The sequence below is a fragment of the Condylura cristata genome, unplaced genomic scaffold, assembly GCF_000260355.1.
Source record: "Condylura cristata isolate star-nosed mole 26May11 unplaced genomic scaffold, ConCri1.0 scaffold00024, whole genome shotgun sequence".
NCBI lineage: Eukaryota > Metazoa > Chordata > Mammalia > Eulipotyphla > Talpidae > Condylura > Condylura cristata.
In genome coordinates, this window is record NW_004567125.1 from 6296687 (window position 1) to 6317692 (window position 21006).

At 36.8% G+C, this 21006-nt stretch overlaps 1 protein-coding gene across 1 annotated transcript; it reads right to left on the bottom strand.

Moving 5' to 3' along the window:
• Positions 1-25: 25 nt before the first annotated feature.
• On the bottom strand, positions 26-19151 carry VKORC1L1 (vitamin K epoxide reductase complex, subunit 1-like 1). The gene is made up of 4 exons (XM_012728891.1): positions 19113-19151; positions 13414-13439; positions 7798-7907; positions 26-3775 (listed from the first exon to the last, which is right to left on the bottom strand). Exons 1-4 carry the CDS (start codon positions 19149-19151, stop codon positions 3549-3551), a joined length of 402 nt encoding a protein of 133 aa, XP_012584345.1. The 3' UTR covers positions 26-3548.
• Between the last annotated feature and the right edge of the window lie 1855 nt (positions 19152-21006).

Below are 21006 nucleotides of genomic sequence, written 5' to 3' on the forward strand. Positions count from 1 at the left end.
AGAAGAATGACGGCAGCACAACTTCCACAGGTAACTTCTACATTTATTTTATACCAAAAAAGTTATGTGCAACAAATAAACATTCTTACATATTTACATTGTTTTTACCAGTTAGCAAAACTGTGTCCTAAATCTCTGATAAAGAATATTTCTATCTATATTAAAGGGGAAATCTGCCCAGTGAACTCCATTTTGAATGAATGTTTACTCTGGAGCTTAAAGCACTAGTAATAAATATTTTTGATGGAACATACTGTACAGATCATACACCTAATACTTAGGTCATGCTTAACATAGTTTTATAACAAAACATTTCATCTTTTCTGGGCTAATTTGTGAAAAAGGTTGAACCAAGTAGCCTGGACTCCCACCCCTGCCCCATTTGTTTTATTGAAGGGTAGTTCTCACAAATTAGTAATCATAAGTGCTGCCTAAAATGTCTAAATAGAAATGTTTCACCAGTGCATGTGCTGGGAGAAACACGAGGACAAAGGCTCATGTTAGGTGCTCCTCCCCAAGTCGATCACCACATGGGGTAGTGGCTTCTTGTTGGCCGATATCTAATACTGATTTTCAAGACAAGAGCTCCTGTCAGCGTTCACTGGTTTCACACAGTGGCACCAATCTTAAGATATGAAGTAACTGCTGAAGGTAACCTTGCACTTTTGCTGGTCATCTTAAAACTAAATGTCGAAATACAAGCCAACAGATAGTTTTAACTGTAGTCTTGGTCCTCTGTCCTACTTAGTAGGTCCAAAGATCTTTTGTGCCAAGATTCAGATCTTTGTTTGTATGAAAACGATCGATGAATTCAACATTCTTTAGAAGTAATGGATGTAAGGAGAGGCTTCACACATCAAGTAAAAGTAATTCCTGGCACACAGCTAGTTAAACCTGAGTTATTTCACAGAAGTCCACCCTCACAACTAGCTGCAATAAAACCATCTAGGTTCCCTAGAATTTATCATCTAACCACAACCCATTTCTTTAAATGACATTTATGACTATCAAGTAGAAGTTTCATTTGTTATAAATTATTTCAAAAACAATAAGCATGTAACTACTGCTAAAAACAGAAATTCAATTTTTTCCTTAAAACAGTTCAATTTTGATGGCAAGTATAGTGTTGTTTAAATATCCGATCTAAAATAGGTTATTCAAATTTTATAACCCATGTTTTTTCTCCCTCTTCTGGAATGGAATAGAGGATGCAAAGGAGAATCTTAAATTCTTCCAGGGCAAAAATACCAAATAACACCCACTGGGGTTCTGTTGCTTACTAAGATACTGGCGTTACAATGCTGTTATTTCAGGCAGCACATGTTCACTGCTCAGTGAGAAAAAGGTTATGAATTCTGGGGTCACAGGAATGTGACAATTTTTTTATACTACTAAAACTGGTGTTTTCTGCAAGGCTTATTTAGGAAAGCAAAAGAAAAAGTTGGTCTTTTACATCTTCTTATGTAAAAGTTGAAGTCACTGAAACATCAAGACAAGCTTTAACTATACTCTGCTGCTGAATGATACAAAAGATGAAAAACCGTTTTAAATTAGGACACAAGGAACTTGTTTAGCACAACCGGTGTTACATATACCACAGAAGTCTTAGCCGTTAAGCCATTTCCACTCTATCTTAGAAAAGAGAAGCAGTAAACTGCTTGTTAGAACTACAAGCACTGCTGTAAGATGACTTCATTGTTTCTCCACAAACACCAGACATCTAATCAATGCTTCACTTTTAACTGTAGAAACAAGAACAGTACATACAAAATAAAACAGGCATTGAAATATTCACATTCATGGGAAAACAAACCTTGATGAAATCTGAATTAAGCTATCTTTTACAAAGCTGGTTAAAAGTTCATTACAATTCAGACTTTATATCTGCCTTGGGGCCAGAAGAATACATTGCGTCAATTATGACAGTTGAAAACTGCTGAACAGTTGCTGACTGGACACATTATGGTTTACAGAGCAAAGCCTGTCCCCTCCTTTCAAAAAGAATGCAAATAAAACACTCAGAAGTTACAAGTCTATTTTTAACATAATGATTAAGCAAACTGTAAGCAAGACATTGCTACTACTTCTCGATACTACTTCTCCATCTAAGGAATGAAATGACCATATAGAACCTTTCTGCAGAATGCAAGTTTTCTACTTTGTGGTAAGAAAGGAAGGAAGGACACTTCTGCCCAAGTTCAACACACAAAATATTTGGTTTGATATTTAAGACAGAAGGCACTTTTAACATTCTGTTATAAGATGTTAACCACAGGAACATACTGTTACAACTTCATTTGGGTTTACTCAAATCACTTAAAAATTCTGCACTTCGGTAGTTTTTAGAAAGAGTAGTGAAAACATTTAGTGAATTTCACCTCCAGATAGTTCTAACTATAGTATTCCTCCCAACTAGGCAAACTGAGCAGCATTTTAGCCCTAAAGTTTAGAAAGTCAATGTTTCACCCTAAAACAAACGACATTCTATTAGTGCAGAAAGAAATATGGGAAACACTACAGAACTACCCAAAGAACAAACCTACTCTGGAGCAACTGGGCTTACACTAGTTATTTCAAAGTCATAATACTGTTTGGTTGACTGGCACCAATATCATGGAAAAATATCTGCATGAAATTTCAATTGTAAGACTTTTCTTTAAAAATGCCATATTAATATTTCCAGCTTTTCTCCAAAGAAATCTCATTTCCCCATCTTTAGTGTTCTGAAGGCCTTGGACGTGAAGGTCTGGTCACATGACTCATTCTGTAAGGTTATAATTGATCCAGTTTTATGACTAGGCACAAGCTTGACTTGAATGTCCAAATTTAGTTTCTTCCTTTCAGAGGAAGGAGATGAAAGCGAACCAACCGCCCCATTATTTTTGCTGTCAATGCTGGACCCACAGCTGTCAGTGCTTTTCACAAGATGCTCTCTATGGACTGACTATTTTCACTATTCCTTCAGCCAGCGCTCAGCTGACAATTCTTCATTGCTACACTTCAACTAAACTGTACAGTTAAGTTCTGCAGGGATGGATCCAATATTTCTACCTTTATTTACAAATATCACATAAGTGGGTTCTAGTTGAATCTACATATTTAAATCCATTGGCTAAAAACATATTACATATTGTAAACATGGCAATATTTAATACAGTATCTATTCTAAAATATTTTTATGTCATGATCACATTTGTTATACCTGAAATTTAATTTATACACATTAGAGAATTACTAGCAATGGTTGCTCACTTTACAATTGAGGGCAGGGGGCTAGGGATACATTTTATTATTTCAGAAACATCCTCAAAGTAAAGTTAAAGCTTGTCTTTGATTGGCTCGGTGTATCCTCTTTTTTTTGTATCCATATTTAAAATGAAGATTGACACAGAAAATAGCTAGGGCCCCTTCTAATTTACAGGATTAAAAAAAATCAGTTTAAGATACTTAGGGAAGTGTCTGTTTTGAATAATAAAAAAAAAAACTGCTGCAAAATAAACTTAATGGAAAAGGGACTTCAGACTGTCAGTTAAGAGTTTGTCAGGTTGTCAGTCCTGCTTGGGCTGCAGTTGCCGTTTCCAGGCTTCGTTCAAGTAAACTAGTCGTTTGTAGTTGATGATTAGAAGAATGAAGTTCAGCACGTATGTGAAGACACAGATGATGCAAAATTCCTTCAGCACAAAGTACAGAATGTAGGCCAGGTACAAAGAGCCTACCACAGACACAATGGAGGACGTCATGAGGATTAAAGCTGCAACTGCACTTGCTGTCATGCCTGCAAGAAAAAGAGACACTTGGATCAATCAAACCCTGACAATGAAGAAAAAGTATCTGAGCTGAAAGGTAACATCTTGATTTGCTGCAGTGCTAGAATACCCATCTTACTGTAGAACACTGCAAGTGGGAACAATTGGTCTCTTTTGTTAAGGTTTGCGGGCCGGCTCTGCAAATAGGATACCGATTTTATAACTCCAATATTTCTAATCTGTCAGTAATTCTAGGTACTATCACTTACTTCATGAACTAGCTTTAGTTAAGACATGCAAAGAAAATATGCAATTTTGTAATCACTTTGCAATGAGGCTGCTTTGCAAAACTGGTAGCTTTCTTTGCTAACGAATAAAAGAATGTGAGGACCAAAACCAGAGACTACCCGGTGAGATCCTCTCTCCTGCCCTTTCATTATTGGTTCCCCATCTGTGAAAAATAAAATCTGTTTCCCACGTTTAGATCAAACTGATCAAAAGTCACAATGGGAGGTGATTACACCAATAAGATGCCAAAGGACAAAACCTACGATAAACATTTCAGCAAAGTCTCACCTGGAGGATACAGGAAACATGTGACCAGTAGGTCACGTGGATCAAACCAGACTGAGAAAAAAGGCAGTTATGCCTGCTAAGTAAGGCTTCTGAGACTTTTATAAAAACCTGCCCAAATTTTTTGACTGACATCTTCACATGTATTGTTTTGTAATTTCCTGCAGCCAACACACATTTATTTTTAAGGATGAGGAGACAACAGAGTATATATTAAACTACCCTTCTACTCAACAACTATGTATAAGGATAAGAAAAAGGAAAAATAGGAACAGGTGGTAGGGGGTTTGAAGAGGTTAATTAAGGAGTTGAAATCCCTGCTGTTTGTGGGCTGCAGCCTAGCCTAGCATTCAAAACAGGTAAGAAATCATTGGATTATTTAAGCCAATCTGATGAGTCACTTGCTTTTTAAATAAAGATGTACTGGAATCAGCCACACTAAGGCATTTATGGAATGTCTGTGGCTACTTTCTCATAAAAATGGCAGAGCTAAGTATTTGTGACAGCCAGCAAAGCCTAAGTAATCTGCTGAACACCTTACAACTCAAACGTTCAAACTTTATCTTACAAAGTTTCAAATTATACGGACAAGTGTTTACTGTCTCTTGCCTCTCTTTTCTTTAAACATCAAATTGGAATAATGATCATTACTACCCCATAAGGCAAATTACAGAGTAAATGTGTTAATAGATATAAAGCACTTAAAATGTTTCCTAATAAATATCAGGAATACTATTTGTTCCAACCCTGTCCTTCTATAAGGTAAGTGGTTGCTTGGGATAACATTCCCAGTGGAATTTAAAGTGTACTGATAAAATGATGGTACAGTCAAGTAATGAACTTTGACAACAAAAACAGAAGAGTAAAGATACTTAATGGAAAGATTACCAACATATATTAGTCAAGTTTTTAAAAAAGGGGGAACAGTAACCTTTAGAACAATGTATAGTAACTGCCTTTTCTGCTTAAGAAAATTAAGATACTTGTATTTTCTTGTATACCACTAAAGGAAATCTATAAGAAGCTACTAGTCAGGGATGAGAGGCGATGAGAAGTGGACAGAGGGGGACAAAAGTAGGATAGCATCTGAAATTTTTAAAAGTTTAAACAGTCTAACCTAAAGAAAAATTATATTAAGAATGATACCTCAAACTTAGAAGGGAGTGAAGATGATGTACCTTGAAAAACTATGCTAGGTTAAGTTCAAATGTGTCACCAGTCATAAAGACAATGACATAAAAAGTGAATGTGAAAGGAAAAAAAAAATACTATTATACACATCATTAAAATATGTATATGATAAAATCACAAAATTAAATATTATAAATCAAAATGTATTCTATTACTATCTCCAAAAATTAACAAATCTTTATTCTTACTCTTAATTGGGCTAATAGTTTATATTCTTTAGAACTCCAAACAAGACCAATAAATGGAAAACAGTAAAAGTCTCACCCCTAGTCACCAACCACCCTCTTCTATGCTCTGTGTGTGTATATAAACATAAATTTAACTTTAACTCATACCCATTACACCACAATTTCTTTATTACTATGTCTTGGTGTTTCAGGATAAATATATAGACCTACTTTTTCCTCTAATGGTTATACAATATTTTCTAGTATGGATGTAACCTAATTTACTGAACCATTACATTTTACTAAGCTTTTTTTTGCTATTTTAAACTGTATTTCTATGAGTAGCCTTGTGCATATCTCTATAGTCTTCAAGATAAATATACAGAGAGATGGATTTGGGGATACCTGATAGGACTACTGAAAAAGATTTAGATTCACAATTGCCTCCTACAAGTCAATTTCATGTAAACAGAAGAGCTGGTAGATAATAATGGGATAAAATATAACAATTGAAATACAAGGGTAATGCATGTAATACTTGAATTATAACAATTCTTATACAATCCAAACTTACCAAAGTAAAAAAAAAAAAAAAAAGTGGGTAATATGTAATACATATGAAGCAGATTATCTGGATCCCAGTAACTTAATTTGAGAAAATAAAAGGAAAGTAGGGGCCTCCCTGGTGGCACAAAGGGTTAAAGTGCAGCACTAAGACGCCGTCTGCAATCACTGCAGCACAAGTTCGATCCCCAGCCAGGGAGCTGACCCACATGGTGCAGCAGACCTCTCCTGTCTCGACTGCTGCTCCTCTCAGTAGTGTATTTCTTCTTTTTTTAAAAAAAAATCTGTATAATTATTTATTTATTTAAAAGTATAATAGTTTATTTTTAGATCATTTTGTGCATTTTTCCATCTCAGTTGTAATTCCCATGGGCTCCCCATCACCAAATCACCCATGCACCATCACCATAGTCCAGTTCAGCAGTGTATTTCAATCAACCTACCTGTTCTGCTCCCCACTCTCTCTGGTGAATCTTCTCACCCCCCTTGCACCTCTGGCCTATATCCCAGTCCTTGTATGCATAAATAAATCAATCTTTAAGAAAAAAAAATTTAATGGCTACTAGTATGTAACTTACAGAAAATACTTTTACAAAAGTAAAAGTTTAAGGCAAACCTGACAATTGAGGGAAAAGCAACTTGATAAATAAAAAATACCTATGTTTTCTCACTTACTGTTATTTTATGCCTAGAAATTTATTTTGGAATTATTGTTTCTATTGAAATAATTCAGAGAAAAGGGTCTGTGCAAGGGATACTACTGATATAAATAAAGTTGATCACAGTGTTGTTTAAAACAGAACATTTAGGGCCCTCCCTGGTGGCACAATGGATTAAACCACAGCACTATGAAACGGTCCACAGCCACTATAGCACAAGTTAGATCCCTAGGAAGAGGTGACCCACATGGTGCAGCAGACCTCTCCTGTCTCACCCACTGCTTCCGTCACAGTGTATTTCAGTAGATCTGCCTGTTCTGCTCCTCATCTGTCTCCGGTGAATCCTCTCACCCCCACACCTCTGACTTGTACCCCAGTTCTTGTATGATAAATAAGTAAATCTTTTAAAAAATATATAGAACATTTGAAATCTTGAACTTCATAGTAAGAAATTAAGGGAAATAAGCTTTCAAAGAAGCACACTTGGAATAATAACTTCCCTGTGTGGAACTGTTTTTTGGGCATCATGTGATACTGCTACAGATACCACATTCAGCATCAATACCATCAAAACTTTAATGAACCAAGTTTCATAATACAAAAACTCACTACAAATTAGTGTAGTTCTAACAATAATATATGCTTTTATTTAATGTAAAGATGCACTTCAGGGTAAAGACATAAGAACTAAAAAGAATATAACAAATCATTTATTTTTGTGTAACACTTACCGAGCAATAACTGTAGTATATAAAATATAAGTCCAAAGACACTGTTTTGCTGGTTTAATACACCATCCTTGTGTAACACTTACCGAGCAATAATTGTAGTATATAAAATATAAGTCCAAAGACACTGTTTGGCTGGTTTAATACACCATCCTTGTGTAACACTTACCGAGCAATAACTGTAGTATATAAAATATAAGTCCAAAGACACTGTTTGGCTGGTTTAATACACCATCCTTTCCAAAAATGGAACCCAGAAGACCAAATCCTCGACCCCATCTGTAAAATAAGAAAAACCAGAAATGCTGTTTTGTTAAAAGAATAAAATCTGAGAATGTCATGCCAACATACTCCTCCAAATCTCAAAGTTGCCAATTTCTATGTTCTCTTTCCCAAAAGCTCTAGGACAAAGAACCCTCTAGTATTTGCAGAGCAAGAGCTTCCTCAATTAAAACAGGGTCTCTAAGCAACACCACTGTGTTAAAAAAAGTGTTAAATAATTCTTTGTAATGGGGAGCTGTTCAGCGTATTACAGGGCTTTTGCATTATCTATGGCCTCTACCTACTAGATGCAGGATCACCACCCTTCACCCTCTAGGACAAAAATACCCCCAGTTAAAAGCTATTGATACATGCTGTTCTATTTCCTCAAAATGTGTAGACTGAATCATTGCTTCCTGACACATTTCACCAGAAAATACATGCTAAACACATCTTTAAATGTAAGACAAACCAGAAATTGCAGCTCTTTCCTGGAATCCTATCTCAAAAATAATTGATGCATTATATGTCCCATCAGTTATTTTCAATTTAAGTTCAAAATTTGCATTTGACTTAGCATTTTCACTATAAATTATTAAATGTGACAAAATCTGATACAAATATCAATTAAAATTTATTTGAGTAAAATCTTGAAGATAGCTTTAACTCTGCAGAGAGGCACTTAATGAATCCTGACTCGTAGTTCTGGAGACAGACTACTTGAAAACAAGGACAAGTAAATAAATCTTTATTAGTCACATTATCTTACTAGTAGTACAAGTGTTCAAGGCAGAGTGAAATCTCTTTAGAATGATGATACTAGGATATAAAAATAAATCCACTTTGCAAGCAAAAGCCATTAAGATTTTTATTGTACAATTACATACTTGAAGGAACACAAATTTCCACCATATTCTTGTATTCATTCACACTTGAAATCCTTATTGAGCATGTTCTAGGTGCAGATAATGGGTCAGGTGATGGGCTCCAGGGTAAGTCAGGTAAGGTGGGCCCTTGAGGAGCTCATACTTCATTTAAGAAGTAATTACAACTCATAAATGAATAAGTTACCAACAGAAAAATACTGACTTATTGATAGATTCACAGGAAAACTGAAGAGGGAGGTCATTATAGACCAGAGCTTCTGAAAATTTAAAAGCACAATCACCAAAGAGGAGCTCCAGTGGCGCAATCGGTTAGCGCGCAGTACCTGTACAATCAGCAAAGGATCTTACTAAAATGCAAATTTTACTTCCACTAGGTCTGTGGTGGGGCCAAAGACTGTATTTTTTTTCTTTAAGATTTATTTATTCATACAGAACTGGGGTACAGGCCAGAGATGCAGAGGGTGAGAGGATTCACCATACAGAGCGGGGAGCAGAACAGGCAGATCTACTGAAACACACTGCTGAGGGGAGCAGTAGGCAGGTCAGGAGAGGTCTGCCACGCCATGTGGATCTCCTCTGGGGCAGGCGGGAATCGAACTCATGCAAAAGTGGCTTAAGCTTCTTAGTGCTGTGCTTTAACCCACTGTGCCACCAGAGAGGGCCCCAAAGACTGCATTTTCAAGCTAAAACAGTGCTCCTAGGTGATGCTTTAGTGTTTAAATTTGTATTATACCATCTAGGTTGTCAAATATGCTCTGATGTTTGCACAATGAAATCATCTCAATTATTTCTTAAAATGTATCCTGATGGTGACTGGGTGAGAGTGTGTGTATGCACACTTGTGTATACAGTATGTTGGGAGGAATTAACCTTTATTCCTCAAATTTCCAAGAAGAGATATCTTCCTCTGAACAATACTTCTTGCCTTTTGTGTACTTCCATGCTTTCACATATTTCTTACTAGACCAATGGCAATAATTTACTTGATTTATTCACTTACACAAAGGAACTGAGACCGTTTTGAATTTCCTCTTTGAGGTCTGTCTATCTAAACAAAGCTGCAACCTGCATTAATTTTTTTCATTATGGTAAAAAAAATAATAATAAAACATTATCTTAGCCATTTTAAGTGTACAGTTTGGGAATGTTAAACATATTCCCACTGTTGTCAAAACAAATGTATTTTTTTCATCCTGCAACTTCTCTTACAATTTCCCACCTATTTCCCTATAAGAACAAGCCCATTTGATACTAAATTTCAAGTAAAACCCAATGCCAAGGCAAATCAAAGGAGATAAGGGATTTCCCCCACCAATCTTTATTAGGATTATTATTTTCTTTCCAACAGTCGGCTATAAAATTACTGAGGTTTTGAATGGTCCACCCCCCCCTTTTCCTCAAGCACTGGCACTTCTTAAAATATTTTTACTGAGTGCCCTCCCTGGTGGTACAAGGGAAGAAGCTGGAGGCAGCCTCTTCAGCAAGAGTTCCACCCCGGCCAGGGAGGTACCCCACACAGCCCAGCAGACCTTTCCTGTCTCACACACTGCTTCCCTCAGCAGTGTACCTTGTTGATCTGCCTGTTCTGCCCCCTACTGTCTCTGGTGAATCCTCTCACCGCCCCTGCACCTCTGGTCTGTACCCTTGTTAAGTATGTATAAATAAATAAACCTTAAAAAAATATTTTTACTGAAGTATCAAGAAAAGTACACAAGTGTACAAAGTTCAATGAATTTCTATGAGCTGAATATACTTGTATATTAGCACCAAGATCAAGAATAAGAACATTACCAGCACTTCAGAAGCACTCCTTTCCCCACGCCCCCCACTCTCCTTTATTTATTTGATTAATATGTCTTTTGTTTGGTTTTTCAAAAGAACTCTTAAGTTCCCTTTATAATTACTCTTCCTCCCCTGCAATATTAACGACTATCCTGATAACCTTTAAAACAGAATTGTTAAATTATAATTTTAAGTTTATTGAAAATACATTAAATATGAATATAAAATGATAATATTTTGATAAATCTTAAACAAATTAAAAGTTGAACACCATAACTAGCACCTTGGTCAAAAAATGGGACTCTAATGCCCCACGATGTTCCTGAATCTAATTAGATGTTCCTTTTCTCCAGAAGCAGTTAATTATCCCAATCTTTATCCTTGAGTTTCTATATGGATTTACACACGTGAGAATTCCTAGGTACTACAATTTAATTTGTCCCCACTCCCATTTTCTTTTACTTGACATTTCAAAGCTATATACTCCTTTTTAGGCTCAGACAGTCACTTTTAAGCTATCTATTTCTAGTCTTGGCACTTTAAAGTCTCAATTTCACAGAAAGTGAATTTTCCAGGAACATGTTACATCAAAAGTACCTATAATAAATTATAATTATATTCTTTTATAGAGACTGCTTCTCCTAAAGTTAATTCTTATTTTGCTTGTTTAGTTTTCCATGCCTCCATTGTTAGTTCTTTGAAATCCTTCTGGGCAGTATTTTCAATAAGATGACCCATATTAAGACATCTGTGAACTGCACATTCCGGGTGACATCTTCCCTGGAGCCCTCAAGCCTACACCTCTGCTCTGATGACACATTCAAGTTGGCTGCTTCCAATCTCTTCCCCATATTGGATCTTCCTTTTCTTAGATAAGGCATCTTCCTTTTCTTCCTGATTTATTAACTTGTTCTGGTGAAACAGTATTCTAACAGTTTCCTTAAGAAAGTACTAGAGGTAAAATTTTTGAGATGTCTAAAGCTTAAAAATGTCATTTTTCTATTGCCATGCTGGAATGATTACTTGAGCATATACTTTACAAATTAAACATAATTGTCCCTTAGGATTTTTAAGACATTATTCCATTATCCTGTTTCTAGAGTTGGTCCTTGAGAAACATGATTTTCTCAGACTGTCTGAAAATTCTTATTGATCAGTAAAAGTTATTAACTTTTTAAAAAAAGATTTATTTATTCACACAGAAGTGGGGTAAAGGCCAGAGGTGCAGGGGCAGTGAGAGGATTCACCAGAGACAGAGTGGGGAGCAGAATAGGCAGACTGACCAAGTACATTGCTGAGGGGAGCAGCGGGCGGGTCAGGAGAGATATGCAGCGCCATGTGGGCATCTCTGGGTAGGGGATCAAACTCATGCTGAAATGGCTTTAGCTTCTTAGTGCTGTGCTTTAACCTGCTGCGCCACCAGGGAAGGCCCTAGCCTTTTTTTTTTTTTTTAAATATTTATTTATTTATGCTTACAGAACTGGTATACAGGTCAGAGGTACGGTGGGGGAGAGGATTCACCAGAGACAGAGTGAAAGCAGAACAGGCAGACTGACAAAGTACACTGCTGAGGATAGCAGTGGGTGGGACAGGAGAGGCCTGCCACACCATGTGGGTCAGTTCCCTGGCCAGGGATCGAACTTGTGCTGCAGTGGCTTTGGAGAGCTTCATAATGAGGTGCTTTAACCTTGTTGCGCCACCACAGAGAACCCAATTATTAACTTTTAAAAAATTATTTTCTGCCTTTTTAGCCTTCCCTAGCAAATTTTGTTGTAGCCCAGATTTTTTTGCTCTTACACTCATATGTCAAGAGCCAAAAAAAAAAAAAAAAAATCCAATTTCCTTCTCAGTTTCAGGGCTTTGCTCCAGAGCCCTTCCTTCTCGGAAAACGCCTTGCTCCTTAAAGCTGTGTTTTAATTATGCGTGTCCCAGGCACCACTCACACTTTCCATAATCTCAGTCATTCTCTTACACTCACTCATTCAAGGACGCGTTTAACTCCATGTTCATTATTTTTTCTCTCCTCCCTAACTCTTGTCAAGTTTTAGAGACTTTAAGATAACATAGACAACCATCAATTATACCTTCAATAATTCCAACTCAGTTATATATTCCCATAAACAAAGCTTCCACTTTGTAAGGTGGTGGAACCATATGAGGAAGAAGCAGTATTTGGAAAGGTACAGGATGGCTAAGAATTGTCTAAGATTGAAGACTCCATGCTGTAGATTCAAATGCTGAATCCTACGTAAGACATATAACGAAAAACACATGCAGGGACATCATAAAAAAATCCAGAAAAACACAAGAAAATTGGCTGAAAGAGGAAAAAAGGATGCATTCTTAAATCAGAAACAAGATGACTGGCAGCTAACAACAATAGCAAGGGAAGCCAAGACTACTGACCTATAATCCCATATCCAAGTCTAAATATCACTGTATCACTCCTCATACATTTGTATTAACTGGTCAATGCCTCTAGTACTAGCACCTGTCTATGTTCCAAGAGGAGGGGGATGACTCATTACTGATTACATGGATTCTACCACATGGCACATGGCATACAGTAGGGTAGGGAGGACTCAATTATCACTCACTCAACAGATACTGAGTGTCAATACTATGTGCTTGTTAGTGGTGCTCACAATAAAATAAAATATACAGAAATCAATGCCTTCATGGAGTTTACATTCTTATGGAAGGAGAAGAGCAAATAAGTAAAAAATATACAATGTCATACAGAAACAAAGCAGATAAAGATGAGTAAAGGGTTGAAAACTGCAATTTAAACTTTACATTCAAAGTTGAGTGGTCAGGAACAGACAAAATGAGGTAAGAAAACAATCCATGCTCACCTGGCAGGTTTGAGAACAGTCAGGAACTATGGACGGGAGAGAAAAAAACAAATGAGAGAGTTGTAAGAGACAAAAAAACATCAGGGCAAGGGGAGCAGCATATCATGTGAGGTCTTTAGGCCATTATTAAGACTTTGACTTTTACTCTGACTGAAATAAAGAGCTAGTCTGAAGTTTGACTTATATTTTAAAAGGATCATTCTGGCTACACTGTTAGAAAAGTCCATGAGGAAGAAGGGTGGAAACAAATCCAGTTATGAGGCTTCCAGCAACAATCCCAGAAAGAGGTCATGGTAGCTTGGACAGGAGTGTAGATGACAGCAGTATAGTATTGAGAAGTGGCTAAATGAAAGATATATTTGAAAGCACCACAAGAGCTGTGCACAGACAAGATGTGCAGTGTAAGACAAAGAAAGTGGTCTAAAATAATAGCAAGGTTTTGATTTGTGCAGCTGGAGAAGAAAAATTGCTATTTTTTCGTGCTGTGAAAGAGAAGGCTTTGGATGGATAAGCTAGGAGAAATTCAGTTTTGGCCACATCAAGTTTGAACTGTCTTTTATGTGTCAAAGTGGAGACATAAGATAACTGGCTACCTGAGCGGTTTAAGCTAGAGACAAAAATGAGGGAGTTGTCAAGATCTAGGCAGTATTTAGTCATGATACTGACAACAAGTTAACTTTGATAAAAGAATTAATTAATAAATATATGACACTGCATCACCAAAGCTGTCAAGGACAAAGTGATATCGAATATTGGGGACTTAAGTTTTTGTTGAAATGAAACCACAAACATGTTTTTTTTTTTTTAAAGATTTATTTGTGCATACATAACTGGGGTATAGACCAGAGGTGCAAGGGCGGTGAGAAGATTCACTAGAGACAGAGCAGGGAACAGAACATGTAGATCGACAAAGTACACAGCTGAGGGAAGCAGCAGGTGTGTCAGGAGAGGCCTGTGGCACAATGTGGGTCACCTCCCGGGTGGGGATCGAACTCATGTGTAAGTGGCTTTAGCTTCTTAGTGCTGTGCTTTAACTGGCTGCACCACCAGGGAGGGCCCTGGTCTTATTTTTTTTTTTTAAGAATCTTCCTTTGTCTTCAGACATTCTCAAATACTACCTTCTTTAACTGTCATTAGGTGTATAGCCAATCCTAAGGCCAGGCAAATTTCTTCATATTCTCCAGAGCTGATAAATTTCCTCTTAACTGTCACCGTATTAACCTGCACCCTGTATCATGAAATGAAGCTGTATGACTTACCAAATCCTGACTGCCCCCTTGTGGAGAGAGTGTTTGAAGATCTACTCATTTCTATGAGTTAATCTGAAGTCATCGGAACCATCAGCAGCTTGTACATTGTCTCTCTTATGTACAACTGTGTACAGAGTTCCATTTTGGTTTTATGTCTTGGTAATTTCTAAATAATAAGAGTCATGTGAACTCCTTTGTTTGCTGTAGGAATGTTGCTGTAAACACCCTACATCTGTGTCCTTTATGTGAAATCTTACAAGATATTTTTAATTAATAGGGGGAAAATGAAGAGTTGTAGGGCAATGTTTCTTTTTTAGGCACGATTGTCATAAACTCTTGTGTGTATGTGATGTTTGATCCCATTTACATGATATTCTAGTACAAGCAAGACTATAATAGAAAACAAAATTCACAAGTTACTTGTGGGAGGTTGGGGCTTGAAGTACTGGCAAAGAGGGATGATGAAACTCTGCAGGGTTATGGTAATATTCTACAGTAAAAGAAAACTGTCACTAGATGTCAGTATTACTCTACCCTGTAGTGTCAACAAAAAATGTCTCCAGGCAGTATTAAAAGTTCCCTGAAAGGCAAGTTCACCCCTAATTGAATACCACACTTCTATATCTTGACAGAGTATTGGCTTACATAGGTTTGTGCAATTGTCAAAACTCAGTGAACACACACTAAAAATCTGTGTATTGCAATATGGCTATTTTAGTGAAAAAGCAAAACTGCAGGGGCCCTCACTGGTGGCGCAATGTATAAAAGTACAAAGTGAAGCTGGCCGCAGCTGCTTCAGCACAAGTTCCAAGTTTGACACCCAGCCCCAGAGGTGACCCACATGGTGCGGCAGACCTCTCCTGTCTCGCTCACTGTTCCCCTCAGTAGTGTACTTCGTTGATCTGACTGTTCTGCTCCCCACTCTGTCTCTGGTGAATTCTCTCACCACCTCCTGCACCTCTGGCATGTACATCAGTTCTGTATGCATTAATAAATAAAATCTTTAAAAAGAAAGAAAAACTATAAACAGATAATCAACTCTAGTTAATGTTATGCATGCTAAAATATTTAGGAGAAAGCTTCTAAATATTGTGATGGTTGGGCAGAGGGTTACTTATATAAGCATATAATTATGCAAATCTATATAGTAAATGTTAATGGTAGACTCTAAGTAGTATATATAGGCCTATAAAATTCTTTTAATATTTCTGTACATTTGAAATTTTCTGATAAAATGTTGGGCAATTCTCACAGATCCATTATATAAATCAAAAGACACCTGATGGGACTAGTTCAGAATCACAGAATATATATGTGCACTGAGAGTATCAGCTTAAGTACTCGATCTTGTGACTTCACATATAAAACTTGTGATGTCTCAATGGCTTCTTGAAGAAGAAACAATACAACTCCACCATCACTAACAAGTTGCATCTGTAAATTCAAACCTCAAACACGATCTGGCTCAGTCCTAAAATTTCTGTGAAAGCAGTATATGCCTGCAATTTGTTTCACGAATCATCAGTTTTTTTTTAATTTAATGATTTATTATAGCAGTTCCTGTTTCTAATAAGACAAACACTTACTATAGAATTCTATATTAATATGAGTAACCCAAAGCAAAGACAATGTTACATGCCAAGTACCTCAATTTAAAAAGTGTTAATACACTGTGATATCACAGAATAGGTATATCAAATAAATCCTTCAAACAGGTACAGTGAAACTTACAGTTTCCTATAAACTTAAGTATAAGTACACATAAAGTCTACAATTTTACTGGGACTCATACAATCATCTAGTGCATTCCATTCAAAGCATGAATCATAAGTCAACAGTGGTTTATGATGTACTTGTTATGGTGAGATCAGTTTAGAAACTTAAACACTTAGAACTTTTTTAAAAAAGTTTAATTGCCAGAACATCTAAATTCATGATTAGTCATTTTTCTTGTTGAACAGAATATTTTCAAAAGATTTATTTTATTTATGCATACAAGAGCTGGTATATAGGCCACAGGTATGTGTGTGGTGGGGTGCTGGGTGAGAAGACTCACCAGATAGTGGGAAGCAGAATAGGTGGATCAATGGAAATACAATGCAGAGAGCAGCAGGTGAAACAGAAAAGGTCTGCTGTGTCATGTGGGTTAGCTCCCTGGCTGGGATGTAGCTGCAGACAGCTTCATTGTGCTGAGACTTAACCCTTTGTGCCATCAGGAAAGGCCTGACTGAACAGAATATTGACAGAACCAAATGTTGCCAAATTCACGTGGCAAGTCAGATATGGCATGATATATGCTAATCAGTCATAGCTGAATCAAGTTACACATGACAGCTTAAGGTTGTTTTGTCAGCTACCTAGAGGTGTATAAAAATCTGAGGAAATTCATAGGTTGATTCACTTTTATAGCTAATTATACAAATATTTTAATCTTAATTAAGCATGTTTTAAAACATAATCTAACATTATCACAGTTATATTAGAGAAGTGAAACATATTTTTAACCTAATTTCCATTTGGACAAAAAGCTTCAATGGATTTTTCAGCAGCTTTTTAGTGGAAAACACATATCTCTGAATGCACCAATAGCAAGCAATAAACCAAATGAGTATAAAGGAAGGAGATGAAGACCAAGAGGTCTACTTTCACTTAGAAGTAGGATTCCTTATAAGACTTGAGTTCAATTTTGTAACCATAATTGATAGCAAAGTGCTAGCACTACAGTGTGTTAACTACAGAGATAGAGTCTTCAAAATCTAAGGAATATTTACAAAAGTATGTATTAAAATAAGTTCAAAACCAAAAGAATTCTGTGAAAACCACACTGGATTTAAAAAGTATATGAAAATTTTACCCATATTTTACAGACTTGTTAAGGCAAAAATACTAAATACAATAGTAGAAGTAAGAAAATAATTACAACAAAGATATTTGCTTGGAAGTACCAGCTTATCACATTTAGAAACTAATGATATTGAAGATCAATTTGCAAAACAATGTTTGTAAAGTAATTTTTATTGCACCTTAACAAGTACGCAGATATTGTTAATGGGCTATCTGAAACATGATGGCAATATTTAGGGAAAATTCTTGTTCTCATTTTTTTTTAAAGATTTATTTATTTGTGCATACAGAACTGGGGTACAGGCCAGAGGCTCAGGGGCGGCGAGAGGCTTCACCAGAGAAAGAGTGGGGAGCAGAACAGGCAGATCAATGAAGTACACTGCTGAGGGGAGCAGCGGGCGGGTCAGGAGAGGTCTGCCTCACCATGTGGTCACCTCGGGGGAGTGCAGGAATCGAACTCATGCTGAAGTGGCTTTAGCTTCTTAGTGCTGTGCTTTAACCCACTGCGCCACCAGGGAGGGCCTTGTTCTCACAACAGCTCTAAACAGTTTAAAGAAAACAAGTAATTCCTCAGATTTAGAAGGAGCACCAAAAAGTAAATCAAGGGCCCTCCCAAGTGGCACAACAAGTTAGGACACAGCACTGCAAGCTAGCTGCAGCTGCTTTAGTGACAGTTCAAACTCCGGCTGGGAGGTGACCCACATGGCACAGCAGACCTCACCTGTCTCGCCTGCTGTTCTCCTCAGAGTGTACTTTGTCGATCTGCCTGTTCTGACCCCACTCTGTCTCTGGTGAATCCTCTCACCACACCTGCATCTCTGGGCTGTATCCCAGTTCTGTATGCATAAATAAAATAAATCTTAAAAAAAAAGTGAATCAACTCATTGCTTCTTTCACCAACAAATTCTTCATATAAAATATATAGCAAAGCTAAACATAGTGTCATAATAAAAATCATGAAAATGTAAATGTTAAAGCATTAGAAATCATTAACTTTATTATGTGATAGTAAAGTACTATTATAAATATCTACTAATGAACTAATGTTAAAATGTCAATTTTTAAACAATGGCTGAGAGGAAGCTGGAGTTACAGAACAAATTCTGAAGTGTTTCTGCAAGATAAAACACAGGTCTGGGTTGGTGTGAATGCATACTATAGTCTCTACGGAAAATAGTATGGTCTCTCAAAATAATAAAAATAGCCTAGAACATGATCTAGAAATATTCCTGGAGGCATTTACCTGAAGAATACAGAAAAAAAACCACAAAAACCCACTGATCTGAACATTATAAATACACATATACACACACACAAAATGGAATACTACTCAACTATAAAAAGATGAAATTTTAACATATGCATCAGATTAGATGGAACTGAAGGGGATTATGCTAAGTGAAATATCAGGAGAAAAATACCAGATGATTTCACTCATGTGGAATATAAAAAAAAACAAAGTAAATTAACAGATAAAACCAAACCAAAATAAACCCTTGGAATCTGACTATCAGAAGAGTGAGAATGGAGAGCAGAGGGGAGCGGACGCTGTGGGCTACACAGGAGGACCACAGGTGCTTTGGAGGTGGGCATGGGATAACATACATTTGAAAAGTGTGAATCCTGAAACACGGTGTAAGCCATTACCTCAATAAAAATAATTAAATTCTGTTCCAACTTTTAAAATGAGATAATTTTTCTAGTGTCTTCAGTAATCTTAAAGAGTCCCTCATAAGGAACATGCAATATGCTTTTTGTAATGCACGTAAGGGGAAATACAGAACTTACACGTTTGAACAGATTACCACCATATCCCTTATATGTAACAGAATGTTTTAAAATATATTTGAGGCTATAGGATCATTTGGTTTTGAATAAAATTCTACTTTAATATCCTGAGCTTTATGAAATTTCTTAAGATTTCTTTCAATCCTGTAACTGGTTGGTCCCCAGGGAAAGGGGAGTTTCAAGGTCCCTGGCATCACCCAAGAGAGGGTGTGGCTGAGCAGGGAAGGGAATCTGGAGAGGTGACTAGTGAATGAAGGACGGACGGAAAGCCAGAAAGAGACCTGATAGAGGCACTTGGAGCAGAGATATGTGAAGAAGCTGTGCTTGCTTCTTGGCCTTGGACTGGTTAAACAAATGTGGATGACAGTAGGGAGGTTAATAGTGGCAGCTTTGATTTTGATTTTGCTCTTTTCTTTCCAGATTTGTCTGGCTGTTTCTGACCCTTTTCTATGGTTCTCCACTTTTCTCTTCTGTGGCAGGCTTTCAGGCCTAGCTTTAGGCAAACCCTACTTGGCTGGACATTTACCCATGAGGGAATTTTTGAATTGGAAACTATAGATAGTCTTTTCTTTGTTGCACACTAATTGTATTAGTTCCTTTCCATTAAAGATATTACATGTTTTGTCTTGATGTGGCAGATGGCAGAACCTATTTAGAAAGGGCAGGTTTGGATGTTCAGGGGTGTTCCTTTCCCTGAACATAACAATTCCACGAACATAAATCAGAAATAATGGCCTCTCTTGAGTATTATTAAATCAAATCAAGGAACAGTTTAATGATATGTATTACCTGAAAGTAAAGTTGACTACAATCCAATTTAACCAACTAAAACTTTACAACAGATGAAAGTGTTTGTCCAAGGTATTTTATTGATTATATTGTTAAAATGTAAATTTGTCACTTGTATAATGAAGCTTGTATATTGTACATCTTTTGTTTTTATCAATTCATTTTGCAAACAAATCAGTCCACAATGGACAGGAAATTTTAAAAACTGTCTTCACCACATTTTAAGAAATGCTGGGCTAGACTTAAGAAACCTTAATACTTAGTTTTAATTCACCCATTGTATAACCATCACCCCCCCTCCCCAAAAGAAACCCCACAAACTGTTAGCAGTCACTCAGTCCCAATAATCCTTTGTGAAAAATTCAAATTTTCATTTTAATAACTTCCCCCCCGCCTGATTCTTTCTGTTAACATTTCTTGTTGTGCAGGCCTGCTGACAGCAAATGCTCTCATCATTAGTTTGTTAAAGTCTTTCTCCCCTTCCCATTTCTGAAAGGTATTTTTCTAGTTAGAGAACACTAGATTGACAGTTGTTGTTTAAGGACTTTAGTGATATCTTATCACTGCCTTTTGGTCTGCTAAATTTCTGGTGAGAAATTTGCTGACATTCTTGTTAATCCTTGCTATTTCTTCATTGCTAGACAGTAGTTTTCTAAATCTACTAATAATTTCACAATTTCCTATCTAAAGTCTTTGTCTTAGTCTTCATGCAATTCCACCTCTTCTTTAAAATATATCCCTGGTGGCACAGCAGGTCAAAGCACTGCACTAAGAAGCTAAAGCAACTTCAGCATCAATTCAGTCCCCACCCCGGAGGTGATCCACATGGCACCGCAGACCTCTCCTGACCCCATCTGCTGCTCCCCTCAGCAGTGTACTATGTTGAGCTGCCTGTTCTGCTCCCCACTCTGTCTCTGGTGAA

Bases quoted from the DNA above. Each gene is read 5' to 3' on its own strand.
- VKORC1L1 (XM_012728891.1), bottom strand. From the start codon at position 19,151: ATGGCTTACACCGTGTTTCAGGATTCACACTTTTCAAAT. The intron at 13,440-19,112 runs GTATGTTATCCC...TCCCGTCCATAG, and splicing joins AGGATTCACACTTTTCAAAT to TTCCTGACTGTTCTCAAACC. The intron at 3,776-7,797 runs GTAAGTGTTACA...TTTTTCTTGCAG, and splicing joins TATACTACAGTTATTGCTCG to GCATGACAGCAAGTGCAGTT.